This window comes from Miscanthus floridulus, chromosome 19 (genome assembly GCF_019320115.1).
Source record: "Miscanthus floridulus cultivar M001 chromosome 19, ASM1932011v1, whole genome shotgun sequence".
NCBI lineage: Eukaryota > Viridiplantae > Streptophyta > Magnoliopsida > Poales > Poaceae > Miscanthus > Miscanthus floridulus.
This window is the reverse complement of record NC_089598.1, coordinates 12,594,731-12,609,443: the sequence shown is the minus strand read 5'-3', so window position 1 is coordinate 12,609,443 and position 14,713 is coordinate 12,594,731. Positions and strand designations below refer to the sequence as shown.

Here is a 14,713-nt window from a genome sequence, read left to right as displayed (position 1 = left end):
CTAGGTTTAGGGTTTAATGTTAATTATTTTCGGTTCTTAAAACGAAATTGGTTGTATTGTAGTTATGGTTCTCATTGACATTAATTTGTGATATTTTGATTTTTATTTGTTAAATTACAACCGTTTTGTTAGATGCAAGAAATGTATTGGGAGGAGTTTTGGCGAAAACGGGGGTCGTCCTCGAGAATTATACCCCGACGCGTCTAGCAAAGATGCCCCCATCCCTCTTAACCTCCTCGTCCCTAACTATGACTGTGGTTTCCCGGCCTACGTGTTTCAATCGAGACATCCAGACACAGCGACACGTTGCTTCTACACATGCAGTCGTTTTAATGTAAGTAATTGTTTTCACTATCTTTTTTTCTTCATTTGTGTAAGTAGGCTACTAATATTTTGTTGGAATCTTGTTGTGTAGGACCATGAGAGGTGTTTTTTCTTTCAGTGGATCGACGGTGCAGACAAGTTTGACCCTAGGTACCTCCTTTTCGATGATTGATGTAGAGGAAGACATCCACGTGAGCACTTCAAGCGGTGGGTTCCACCCCCCTACCTCCCCGCCAATGACGGCTAAGGAGAAGCACCTAGCCGCAATTAGACGACTCGATGAACCTCCTCTGTGCGAATGCGGAGATCGAGTTGTGATTAATCCTGAGAATACGTTGGAGTTTGTGTGTCCGAACAAACACGAAGTAAGTGGAAAGTGTATCTGTTTAAATATTTATCTCTATAGGTGTGCGTGTACTAATGTATTCTCTTGTAGCGTTATGGATTTGCGAAGTGTCATTTCAAGGAGTGGCTCTACGGTCCTAAGAATCAATGGACGGAGCCACCAAAGGCAAAGAAAAAGAAGAAAGAAAGGTTAATTTACAAAGCACCTCCAGTCAAGTGCGAATGTGGTGTTAAATCCAACTACGGTCTAGTCCCTTCAGAGCTTGGAATAGGCCATTATTGCGGCCATATGGTTGACTATGATGAGGTTGATTATTTTTGTAGTAAACATGAAATCGTTTTTTGTTTCTTTTGCTAAGACATATATGATATAATTTTTTATTTGAACAGAGCACTAGGAAATGCTGGTGGGAATGTTATGAGGGTCAAGCTAAGTTCTTGGATGAACTGAAGGGGAGGCAAGTAATTGCATGAAAGAGGGGATATGGACCTGACTACGTCAACCTATTCGTTAAACATCACAAAAACAAGATGCATGAGTTTGCTAGATAGCGCGGTATTCGTAACCCGATCGATATTTGGCTTAACAAATGGGGATTGGAGAGACGAAGGACGTTAGAGGAGGGGAGGGCAAGGAAGGAGGCAAGGGAGGAGATAAGAGTACATATGCAGGTCTTGAATGAGCATGTTGTTGCATTATGTACCAGTGAGTGCTTGAAAGCCTTTTTTCGTTGCCTGATTTTAAATGTAATATAATCGCGTTGCTAACTGATTGCATTTTATATATTAAGGGATTGGATGCAGCGAGGACCATACCGTAGAGGTGGCTCGTGCAATGTATGAGGAAAAAAAGTTAGATGAGCACAGAACGCGAGCTGGTCGCACCGTTCAATCACCGATTATGTTGTCTGATGAGGGGGATGAGGATGAGGACGACATTGCCAGGTTGAGCGATCTCATCGCTCTTGCTAAGGCAGGCTTGCAAGCGGAGGAGGTAGAGGACGACACTAGTAGACTTAGCGAGCTCATCGCTCTAGTAGAGGTGGGTTTACAGGCAGAGGAGGCTGAGGACGACACTGATAGACTGAGCGAGCTCATCGCTCTAGCAGAGGCGGGCTTGTAGGCGGAGGAGGCTGAGGACGACACTGGCAAACTGAGTGAGCTCATCGCTCTAGGAGAGGCAGGCTTGCAGACGGAGGAGGATGACAACGCGTTCTTCACTCAGGCCGTAGAGGCCGTAGATGAAGCGAAGGCCGCTTACTACAGGCGACACGTAGGTCAGAGCAATGTAGATGAGCCTAGCCACATTAACAAGGTTGTGGTAGAGGACTGGAACTCGGATGATGCGTTGCTTACTCAGTATGTTTTAGACTAAGAATTTTGAAAGTGCATTTGCCCCCTATGTCGGTTTTGGTGTATTGATGACATCCAAACTAGGAACTAATGTGATCTTAATGAGATATGTAGCAACTATTAGTCCCATGAAAGATTCAAAGAGTTGATAAAGATTAAATGGTATCCCTCAATTCTTGAAGTTGTAAAGACGGACGAACTCAAAGCGCTCTCCAAAGGTTTTATTTTTGTTTTTGAGTTTAGGATCCGCCGCACTACAAAGAGGGATGCAAACTTAGTTAGTCTGAGAAAGATAGAGTGCTCAAGCATAAAAATAAAATCAAAAGAGGGACACTCTAGCACTCTACGAGCACGTAGAATATTTTTTAGTGATTGTTGGTGTTGGAAGTCCCGACATAAGCCGGAACTCCTGACCGTCGGAAGTCACGATTCATGTCGAAAGTCCTAATGCCCAGTCACTTAGCCTAAGCAGTGACTGTGGATGTCGGAAGTCCCAACGTGAGTCGGAACTCCCAACAGTTGGAAGTCCCGACCCAAGTCGGAAGTCCCGACACCTGGGTTTTTGTTGGCCAGCTGTCTGCGCACATCGAAAGTCTCGACGTATGTCAGAACTCCCGATAGTCTGTATGATACGATTGGACTATACACATTCTAATGAATTTATATTTAATCTGTGTACTACATTTGTGCCTTTTTAGCAGTGTAGTATAATTAATGATTCACGGAAAAAATTCACAAGAGTTTCCCTTGTTTCAGGAGCATCCACAGTTACAAACAGAGACATCATTATATAATCCAAACATTTAATCGTCCAAAGAGCACAATGCAACCACAACGAACATCACAATCAACATAACATGTCCTGCATAGTCCAAATAGTCCACAATATCCATACAGTCCCAAATAGTTATAGGAAAGTGACTACAAAATCCATAATAGTATATACTAACATCTACCACAAACCCTCACTGCCTCCTAGTCTTACTCTTACCCTTGTGACCGAGAGCGCTAGTACCTGGAGTGTAAGGGTCAGGTTGGCGGCGTCACCTAGTGCCTGGAGGCTATGTAGGCTGAGTCGAGGGAGCATCCTAGAGCTGAGAGGGGCCAAGCTCCTCGTGCCTCTAGTCCACGTCATCGTCGTCCTCGTCATCGTCCCCTGTAGCTGCTTGGCTAGAGGAACCTAAGCCTCCTCTACCTATGGAAGGAACGTACACGTCTTGCGTTGTGTCTGTCCTACAACCACAATGAGCAGTCGCATGGCATAGCCGACGTGACAGCCTCTGTTGTACAAAATTACGATAACTAAAAGAATCTAACATATTAATAATATGTTTGAAAGAATATTTTGAATCTTACATCTAGGAAGCTACGCGTGTTGTCGTCCCTAACTCTCGGACAAAAGCACTCAATGTCTTGCGTAGCAACAGGGGGCACATCCACATTGTCAGGAATGTCTCCTGCAACATAAGTAGATAAATGAGGAAAGAATGAAAGAAATGGATGTAAGAAAGGGGGTAAGCTCCCAATAACCATGCGGATAAGACACTTACTCGGATGATTCTGTGTCAAAGGGATCTTATGAGGAGGATCTGCCACAACAACATGAGTCTGACAAGCATCTCCAACTACCTCATTAGGGGTAGATTGAGCATCGGGAACCATAGGTGCAACCTCCACATCTATATCAGGTTTTGGAACGGGAGGGTCGAAGTGTGCCTATTGACCCATTGGTGGGGAAAACCCATGAGGGATGGGATCAACTAACACCCGATGCACAACCACGTCCAAACATTGCAGCTGGTTCTTCATAGCCGATCTCACATAGTTCTTTCACTGATCCATACATCCAATTGGGATCATTCGCCTAAGGATGTTGGGAGAAGAACCTAGGTGTAGTACACCCTCAACTACAATGCCATCATGATCATCTCTAAGGCAATGTAGCTCCTCCCGAGCCCTTGCAACTAGCTCACTAAATGAAGGCCTATCATTGAATAGCACAGGCTCGCTTTGTATGTCAACAAACTCAACATATCCATAGCGATCGCTTTCAACGATGCCTCCATGATATATGGTCACTAGGTTGTCCATCTATTTCAAACACGTAACGAAACACATGTCCTTTAGTAAAAAATACACGCTAACTACTAACGTGAAGGTCTATAGTATTTAGATAAGTAAATGTATACTATGTACTAAGTACTACATATATATACTAAGTACTAAATATATACATATGTATGTATCTAACTATGTAATAACTATATACGAAAACTAGTTATGCCAACATAAGTATCTATATATTTATCTACCTATTACACCCTAACTATTGTTAACTAAGTACTAAATTACCAATTCAAACAAATAAAGTAACTTACTTTACTGTGCAATCAGTGGAGCATCGGTGGAGTGCAATAGCAGGCCACCGCAGCGCCTTGGCGTGCCTAGGCCAGAGCTCCCACGTGCCTTCGCATGGCGGGTAGGGATGGGCATGGCATGGAGGACCGTGCAGGGCGGGGCAGGCCATGGATAGCCGGCGAGGGCGCGTGGGCCGCTGATGGGTGGGGCAGGGTAGGGCCATGGCGTCGAGTGGGCACGGATGCCGGCGTGGGAGTGAGCGCGGTGACACGGGCATAGGCGGGGTGGCTATGGCCAGGGCAGCGCGGGCGTGGTGGTGTGAGCGTGGGTGTGGGCGGGGCGACACGGGCGCGTGGACAGGGATGACGCGGATGGTGTGGACGGGGATGGTAGAGAGAAAGAGAGAGGAAGAGAGAAAGTAACCATGGGCTCATACGTAAGAGGGCTTGGCACTAGGATTGTTGACACCGAGCTCGGCGCCAAGATCTATGGCGCCAAGATCCATGACGCTGAACTAGCTGCCATGTCAGCGTCCATGGCACCAACGTGGCCCTGAGCTCGGCACTAGCAACGATGGTGCCGAGCAGTGTAAGCTCGGTGCTAGCAATGATGGCGCCGAGCTAAGGGTCCAGATTTTGAAATCTTACCTCCAGGGGCATATTTGTGAAATAGTTAGACACATGGCGATAAAGACCACATGCAAATGCTGTCCGAGACTTTGACTAAGCCCTGTTTGGATCACCAAATTAATAGTTAGACACTAAAAATAGCTAGAATAAATGTAAATGGATCTAGCTAACAGTTCACGTAATTATTAGCGAAAACACAAACATGCACGTGGACGGTGCGACATGGGCTGGCCCACCCTCTCTCTTTCTCCCTCTCCCTCACCCATGCGACCACGCCCACGTGCCCACAACCGCGCCCCACCGAAGAGGAAGATGGCAGTGGCATTAGGGTTAGGGTTTCGGCGAGGTCAGGGATCCATTCCCCGGTGGCTCTAGAAAAGGGTTCGAGGGGGGTGACATGGTAGTGGTGGTAGGAGAAGGCGGTTGGGTGGGGCCGGTGGCTGAGCTCACTAATGCCCTACCCTAGGATTAGGGTGTATAGGGTTGAGGGGTTAGGGCAGATATTGAGGGTGGAGCGGCAAGGTGGCTCGCCGTCCAGCACCGAAGGTGGGGGCAAAGACGGAGCTCACTGGTGCCTTCCCTGAGTTTAGGGCAGGGTGGGGGTTGAGGGGCGGTGCAGACCGCACCTAAGGGGTCTAGTGAGATGGAGCTCGTGCCCTCAGGGTCAGGTGAGACGGAGCCCATGCTCGAGGGATCTGGTGACACGGAGCCCACACCCTCAGGGTCGGCGAGACGGAGCTCGTACCTTCAGGGTCGGGTGAGACAGAGCCCATACCTTTGGGATCAGGCAAGACCAAAATACACTCTTGACCATCCAGGGTGAGTTAGCATTCGTGGCCATCAGCTTCCTTCTGTCTGGTATCCCTAATACTGATACCCAATAGAACCCCAAACCTATGGAGTAGGATACTCCTTTGAAGGCTTTTTCAGATGGAAGGATTCTGAGGGTCTTAATCTCCCTTTGTGGGCTACAGGATGATTTGGTAGGGCCATGTTTTGTTTCCATAGTGTTTGGACTCTTTGGGAGCATGCAGCCGTGGGATTCAGGGGGTCAAAAAAGATCTATCTTGATTCTGATCGATCCGCCATTGTCATGTGACCGTGTATTCGGTCTCCTTGAGAGTCCAACTTCCTCCAAACCCCTACGTGTAGCAGGGGTCCGGTTGAGGGGTCAGCTCATCTTGTGGTCATCCTCCCTCAAGCATTTTTTTTCAATAAAAACAGAGGGGCTGAGCCATACCATGTTTTCCTCGATGGACGAATCATGGTGCTCGGTGAGATGTTAACGAGCAAGTCTGAGTGGGGCCCTAGCTTCCCGTTCATGGGGGTATGGCATGGGTCAGCTAGTGACCGACTCCAGATTCTTGACGGTCAGTCCATATAGTTCTTAGGTCCATTCGACCGATCTCAAGGGCTCGTTGCCTTTCTTCAGGGGAAAACCATGGACCGTGCCTCGACCAAGACTCGAGCGTGGGTCGGGATGCCCGTGGCGCTCATGTGCCTAGGTGCTAGCCACTAGCGGGCCTATCCTTAACCACCCCTCACTCTTATGGTGCCTCGAAGCAGTTGTGAACCCTTCGGTAGGCCAACTTTTGAACTCCTAGGCATTAATGGGCCGTGGGAGCATTTTTAGCTCCATATCCCTCCTTACCTACGGTGGTTTTTCGCCCACTGAGGAGGCAAGCCGTCGTCTGGTGCGCCTTTTGAGGGGGTGACTCCCGGAGAGGTGAAGTGATGAGGCATGGCAGGCGTGTTGATCGAGGCAGATAGTTCGCCTCTCGCTCCACCTTCCCCTATAAATAGGGGCCTTTCCCTTTGTCTCTGATACGCTTCACCATAGCCTCGTCTTCTCTGCTTCTCCACTACCAGCGCCCAGATTTCTTGCCCTCGCTCTTCCACCACTAGGAAAGTTCTTGTTTTTCCACCCTTGCTTCCCATGGAGTCATGGTATCGCTCTGACGTCACCCATGTGTGCGTGAATGGCCTCATCAAGCATGGTCTTCTCGTGGGAGAACCAAGGTGGTGGAGTGGCTCGTGCATGGCCATGAGGAGGCACCATCATTGCTTGATGACTACATCATGTCCTTTGTGCCCTTCCATGAGCGCTGATTCATGATTCCTCCCCACCCATTCCTCTAGGGACTATTGCACCACTACCTGATTGAGTTGCAGCACCTGAATCCCAATGGAATCTAGCACATCACGGCCTTCATCGCGCTGTACAAAGGGTATCTAGGGATCGAACCCCACTTAGAGCTATGGAGGAACTTCTTCTCTGTCTCCCTACACAAGAAAAGGGAGAGAACTAGGGACCTATCGGTGCTGATGGGATGTGCAGGTATCCACCTTTAGGGCCACTGGTCCACCGAGTACATGACATATCCGCTGTCGAGGTCCAACAAAGGATGACACACGCTTTGGTTCTATGTGAAGAACTCGCCGCTGCCCCCTTGTCGGACTTCACTAGATGCCTAATTGAAGAGGCACCGTCGGTGTGGGGGTGGGGACCCCCAAGAAGGAAAAGAAAAGGCTCTGTGACCTCCTAGATGCCATCACGCTCCTAAAGAACCATGGTCTCCATGGGGCTGGTGTCATCGGGGCGTATCACATGAGGAGGGTGGCGCCGCTGATGGCGTACGCCCTCCCACTATATGAGATGACACCTAGCGCGTAGCTCGGTGGGACGGTGCTCACCTAGGGTCTGCTTCGCGATAGCAAGGTCATGCAGTGCATCAAGGAAGCAACGAAGGAGTCTGATGCCTTGTTCCTGATCCTAGGACATCCCGCGATGCAGCTGGACATGGGCTTCATTGAGCTGTATGCGGGGTTGGGCTTTTGGGCCTCCATCACGCCGTTGTCAGAGCATGCGGCTGTGAGGTCATCAAACCACGCCATAGACGAGAAGAAGAAGAAGAAGAAAGATGAGGAGAAGGCGAAGCGGCGGGCAAAGTAGCGAGCGAGGCTGGACCGAGGAAGGTGGCGGCAAGGTTCAGAAGAGGAAGAGGAAGAAGAGGGCGATGGTTCTGGGTCGCCCGTCCAATGGGACGAGCTGGGAGGAGGGGATGAGGACCCATCTTTACCATGGGAGGGGTCCTTCCCATGGCATGCCCTAGGGTAGGAGGGAGGGGGAACATGCCCTCAGAGCCAGGAGAATCAAGCCACCCCGCTCTGTCTAGGCCTTCCAAGGCACCCCCAAAGCCAGTGGGGACTATCCACCCTGCTCCGTCCGGGCCTTCCGAGCGGGAGGAAGGCTCGAAATGGCAACGCGCCAACAAGGCACGGCCAGGCTTAGGTGGGCCAGCCCCAAAACGTCATCGTTCGGTGGCGTCGAGGTGAGTTAAAAAGTTCTTTGCTTCTTCACTCTTAACACATTTTGCCAAAGACTGATCATCATGTCTTTTGTAGTGTTGGCGGAGGCAGGACTCTCCTGAGGCTAGCGCCAAAAAGAGCCTCGCTCTTTGGTAGGTGTGCCAGGAGTCGAGTGGCATCGTGCTGGAGGGGAGCGGGAGTGGCGCCAGGGCAGCCGTGGTGTCGACTGGGAGGCATAGCTAGTGGCTGTGTCCACAGGGGGGGTGCAGACGGAGGAGGACACAACCAGGGCACCCATGGCAAATGTGGCATGGCTAGGTGTGGCTGCAATGTCATAGGCAGAAATAGAATAGCCAGAGCCATCATCTGTGTAGGTGGCCACGACATCATAGGCGGAAACAGCGTAGCTAGAGCCGTCATTCACGCAAGTGGCTGCCTCTGCATTAGGACGAATGGAGGATGACGCACCCTAGGCATCCGTGGTGGACGTGGCATGGCCGGGTGTGGCCGCAACATCAAATGCAGAGACGGCACAACTAGAGCTGTCGTCCGTGCAGGTGGTCGCATCTGCAGTGGGACAAACGGTAGAGGGCAGGCTTTCGTGTCTGTGTCGCCCACCCCTCTACCATAGGAGGGGCCACTCTAGAGGAGTCGCTACTACAAGAGGGGTCAGCACTGCTTGGGGTCAGCACGAATCCATCTTGGCCTCTGGTCAGGGTGGGCAGCGACCCGCATGCGTGGGGAGGTCCTCGGGTCCGGTCGGCTGATCGATAGGACCCGAGGGTGACTCTCTTCACCCTCGATGATGCCGTAGAGAAGAGGGAATGGGAAAGCGTCCACATGAAGGTCAGGATCATGGTTCACACCCTAACCACCGCTCTGAGCTCACTACATGATGTGGTCACTTCTATTGGCTAGGTACGATACATCTGTGCTTCTGACCTTCACTTCCCCTTTTCACGCCTCTAACCCGTAACCTCTCCATAGTCCATTATGACTCATAGCAGGGAGAAGTCCTTGTTCCTTCATCATGAGAAGCATGTTTGGGACAGCCTTGCTGAGGAGACATGGCTACGTGAGGGACTGGCTGCACAGCTCGCTGCCACTTGTCAGGAGGTGGCTGAGCTTGCCCCCACCGGTCGAGAGCTGGCTGACCTCCAAGCCAGGGAGGAGGACGCTCATGATCATGCCCGCAAGGCTGAGGAGAAACTCACTGCCCTGATTGATAGGGCACGTGCAAATGTCACAGAGTCCGAGCGGCTATAGAAAGAGTAGGAAGATTTGCTCTGGGCCATAAGGGAACTACACACGGAGCATGACTTGGCTCGCCAGGAGCGCGCTGATGCCCGACAATGGATCGACCTCCTCGACGATGAGCTTGAGGGGGAGAAGGACCTAAAGGTTGTGGCCGAGGGCGTGTCTGCCAAGCTTGCCATGGAGGTCGGTCAGCACCAGGAAGAGGTTTGGCTCCTAGAGGCTGAGGTGACCCAGCAGCGCGATGAGGTGTGCAAGCTTCGGGTGAACATGGATGGTAAGCCTCTAATTTCCCTTGTTGTCTTTCTCCCTAGAATCCATGGTAGGCCTTTTAACATGGTCAGTATGTGACTTGGACAGGTCTCGACAACAAGCTTGGGGCAGAGGCGATGAAGAGCCACAACATGGAGAAGGAGCTCAACGAGGTGAAGGCCTCCCTCCTGAAGGATAGCGATGAGCATGACACCCTACGTGTCATAGTCCAGCTAGTCTACAACGACCTCAAGCTGGCCCCAGAGTAGGAGACAAGCTCGCTCGTGGTTCGAGCCATCTAAATTATGGATCGAGCGCACAAAATCACAAGGCATGCGCTTCACTTCGGAGTTCATTGGTCGTGTGCGATCGCTCGTTCTCATTATGAGAACATCGATCTGCCGATGATGAGTCAAGGCTTTGCGCCCGGCTACACCGAGGCCGAGCTAGAGGAGATCGAGGAGACGGTGGCCCTCTAGCGCAGGATCTAGCTATAAACATCGAGGATGAGGTCATTCCCCCCAAGGGGTTAGTTAGTTGGATGGTGCGGGCGGTGAACTTGTAATAAATAGGCAATTTTTTTAATTTTTGTTTTGGCTAAATAGACTTTTAAAGGTTGATGTGATCCAACCCCTTCTGACATTAAGGTTGTAAAGCTCGAGGTGCGGGCAAAAAAACTCTAATCATGCTGTTGAGCAGAAATGTCATAGCCGCTAGGGCATAGGTTTCTTGCGGTCCGACTAGTTTTACTTAGTGTTTGTATCCACAACTCTTGCTTCTAGATCTTAATGTAAGGAGGGGGTTGAGGGCAAAGAATGTTTCTAAATAGATATATTCTTATCTTATCAGCCCCCGAGTGAGGCCCGACCCCTTGCCGTCGCTGGGGTCGGGTGTCACTAAAGAACGAGGAAACGATAGCAAAACCGATAAGAGAAAATGTTTTTGCATTTCAAAAATATCATTATCAATTTTCATAAGTACGTGCATAGACTTGGGGTAAAAGCGACGTAGTTGCTCAATGTTCCAGGCATTGGTGAAGACTTTGCCTTCGATGGACTTGAGCTTGTAGGTGCCCGGTCGGAGCACCTCCATGACGATGTATGGTCCCTCCGACGGTGGAGAGAGCTTGTGGCGGTTCTTGTTGCTCTAGACGAGGTGGAGCACCAAGTCTCTGACATTGAAGGCCTAGACCCACACATAGTGGCCGTGGTACTAGCGTAATGCTTGCTGGTACTTGGCTGAGCAGAGGAGGGCAACGTCGCGTGCTTTGTCAAGCTGATCCATGGCGTCCTCGAGGGACATCTCGGCTCCCTGCTTGTTGTACGCCCTGACCCTCGGAGCTCTATAGTCAAGGTCGATCAGGAGGACCGCTTTGGAACCATAGACCATGAAGAAAGGCTTGTAGTCAGTCGCCTAGCTGGGCGTCGTCCTCAAGCTCCAGAGTACCGTGGAAAGTTTCACAGGCCATCGTCTGCTGAATTTGTTCAGTTGGTTGAAGATTCTAGGCTTGAGGCCTTACAGGACCATGCCGTTTGCGCGCTCGACATGCCCATTTGTGCGGGGGTGCGCCACGGTGGCCCAATCAACACGGATGTTGCAGTCATCACCAAATTGGAGGAATTCTTTCCTGGTGAACTACGTGCCGTTGTCCATGATGGTGGAGTTTGGGACTCCAAAGCGGTGGATGATGTCAAGGAAGAATTGCATGGCTTGCTCAGATTTGATCACAGAAATCGGCCGAGTCTCTATCCACTTTGTGAACTTGTCCACGGCGACAAGAAAGTGCGTGTAGCCCCCGGGTGCTCTTTGAGGGGTCCGGCCAGATCAAGCCCCCGAACCACGAACGGCCATGTGATAGGGATCGTCTGGTGCACTTGGGCCGTCAGGTGGGTTTGATGAGCATAATACTAACACCCTTCGCAGGTGTACACAATTTGCTCATCGTCGGCCACCGCGGTTGGCCAATAGAAGCCCTATCGAAATGCGTTTCTGATCAAGGTTCTAGGTGTGGCATGATGTCCGCAGACCCCACCATGGATGTCCTTCAGCAGTACCCTCCCTTATTCGATGGGGATGTAATGCTGTAGGATCTTGGTGTGGCTTTACTTGTAGAGCTCTCCCTGAATAATGATGAAGGACTTGGCGTGCTGTGCGAGCCACTGGGCCTCCGTTTTTCTGTTGGTAGCACCTCGCGGAGGAGGTAATAGAGGTAAGGTGTACTCTAGTCAGCTAGAGGGTTGGACTCTGCCACTAGATCTTCGTCAAGCTCCATGACTTCAGGACCAGAAGGAGCCGAAGGTCGGTCATTCCTGGAGCCTAGGGTAGGCGGCCCATCATCAGTCCATTCCCGCTCCTCGTATTAGACCGAGGGCTTGTACTGATCGCTGGTGAAGACGCCTATCAACACCGGCTCATGGCAGAATGCCATTTTGCTAGCGTGTCGGTCGCCTTATTGAGTCACCTCGAGATGTGGTTGAGTTTGAGGCCATCGAACTTGTCCTCCAGCTGACGGACTTCTTGGCAGCACGCAGCCATCTTGGTGTTGTGGTAGCTTGACTTTTTCATGACTTGATTGATGACTAGCTGTGAGTCGCCTCGGACATCAAGCCGTCAGATGCCCAACTCGACGGTGACACGTAGGCTGTTGGTGAGCGCCTCGTATTTGGACACATTGTTGGAGGTGAAGAAGTGGATGCGAACCATGTACCTTATGTGCACCTCAAGGGGCGAAACAAAGACTAGTCCCACGCCGATGCCTTTCTTCGTCAGTGATCCATCGAAGTACATCATCAAGTACTCTTAGTCGATGGCTACTGGCGGCATCTGGACCTCAGTCCATTTTGCAATGAAATCGGCCAGTGTTTGGGACTTGATGGCCGTCCGAGGGGCATACGAAATGCCCTGACCCATTAGCTTGAGTGCCCACTTCATGATTCTCCCTGTAGCATCCTAGTTTTGGACAACCTCGCCAAGAGGGAAGGACATCATGACCGTCACCGGGTGTGACTCAAAGTAGTGACACAGCTTCCTCTTGGCAATCAGGACGGCGTACAAGAGCTTTGGGATTTGGGGGTAGCGAGTCTTGGAATCGGACAAGACTTCACTAATGAAGTATATGGGATGCTGCACCTTGAGGGTGTGTCCCTCTTCTTCCCATTCTACCACTAGGGCAGAGCTGACCACTTGCGTGGTGGCCGCAAGGTAAAGCAGGAGTGGTTCCCCATCAGTCGGTGGGACCAGAATCAGGGCTTTTGTCAGGATTTCCTTGACCTTGTCAAGTGCCTCCTGAGCCTCAGGCGTCCACGCAAATTGGTCGGTTTTCTTCAAAAGCCGGTATAGGGGGAGGCCTCATTCGCCGAGGCACGAGATAAAATGGCTAAGCGTGGCGAGGCACCCCATAACTTGATGTACTTCCTTTAGATTCAGAATCGGGCCCATCCTAGTGATGGCCGAGATCTTCTCTGGGTTGGCTTCGATGATGCGTTCGGAGACAATGAACCCAAAAAGCATACCCCTCAGGACCCAAAAACACATTTCTCAGGGTTGAGTTTGATGTCGTTTGCCTGGAGTTTCGTGAAGGTTTGCTCCAGGTCTGCTACAAGTTGGTCAACCTGTTTGGACTTGACCATGATGTCATCTACGTGAGCCTCAACGGTTCACCTGATAAGGTCCCCAAAACACTTAAGCATACAACGCTGGTATGTAGCCCCTATGTTTTCAGACCGAACGTCATCGTGATATAGCATAATGATCCAAATAGAGTGACAAAAGAAGTCACGAGGTGGTCAGATTCTTTCATCGTGATCTGATGGTACCCGGAGTGCGCATCAAGGAAGCAGAGGGTTTCTCACCTCGAGGTCGAGTCGACTACTTGATCTATACATGGCAAAGGAAATGGATTCTTTGGACACGCCTTGTTGAGACTCGTGTAGTCAACACACATTCTTCATTTCCCATTCTTTTTCATACAAGGACGAGATTGGCTAACCACTCAGGATGATACACTTCCTTGATGAATCTAGCCACCAAAAGCTTCGCGATCTCCTCACCGATGGCCCCACGCTTCTCCTTGTTGAAGCGATGTAGGTGCTACTTTACTAGCTTAGAGCCTAGCCTGATCTTCAAGGCATGCTCAGTGACTTCCCTCAGAATACCTGGCATGTCCAAGGGTTTCCATGTGAAGATATCTCTGTTGGCACGGCGGAAGTCGATGAGCGTGCTTTCCTATTTGGAGGAAAGCATGGTGCCGATGCGCACCACTTTGTCCTTGGAGCTGCTGGGGTCTATGAGGACCTCCTTGATGCCCTTCATGGGCTCAAAAGATCTGGCCGACCGCTTGGAGTCAGGTGCTTCCTTGGCGGTCCCCTCCTTGATGACCGTGAGCTCCTCAGAAGCGATAATCACCGAGGCACGCTCACAGCACTCAACCTCGCACTCGTAAGCACACTGGAAGGAGGTGCCGATGGTGATGACCCCATGTGGGCCTATCATCTTGAGATTTAGGTAAGTGTAGTTGGGGATGGCCATGAACTTCATGTAGCACGGTCGTCCTAGGATGGTGTGGTAGGTTCCATGGAACCCGACCACCTCAAAGGTGAGGGTCTCCATCCTATAGTTGGCCGGATCCCTGAAGGTGATAGGCAGGTCGATCTGCCTGAGTGGTATGGCTTGTTTCCCTAGCATGACGTCATGGAAAGGTGCCCCGGTCGATCAGACACGCGACCAGTTGATGCCCATGGCATCAAGCATCTTGGCGTACATGATATTGAGGCCGCTGCCTCCATCCATTAGCACCTTGGTGAGCCGCTTTGTGCTGACGATTGGGTCGACCATAAGCGGGTACCTTCTCGGCTGTGGGACACTCTCTGCGTGGTTGGATCAGTCAAAGG

The 14,713-nt window shown here is 50.8% G+C and overlaps 1 protein-coding gene across 1 annotated transcript; it reads right to left on the bottom strand.

Moving 5' to 3' along the window:
• Nucleotides 1-13,969: 13,969 nt before the first annotated feature.
• LOC136525564 (uncharacterized) lies at nucleotides 13,970-14,507 on the bottom strand. The gene is made up of 2 exons (XM_066518506.1): nucleotides 14,082-14,507; nucleotides 13,970-13,978 (listed from the first exon to the last, which is right to left on the bottom strand). Exons 1-2 carry the CDS (start codon nucleotides 14,505-14,507, stop codon nucleotides 13,970-13,972), a joined length of 435 nt encoding a protein of 144 aa, XP_066374603.1.
• Nucleotides 14,508-14,713: the final 206 nt, after the last annotated feature.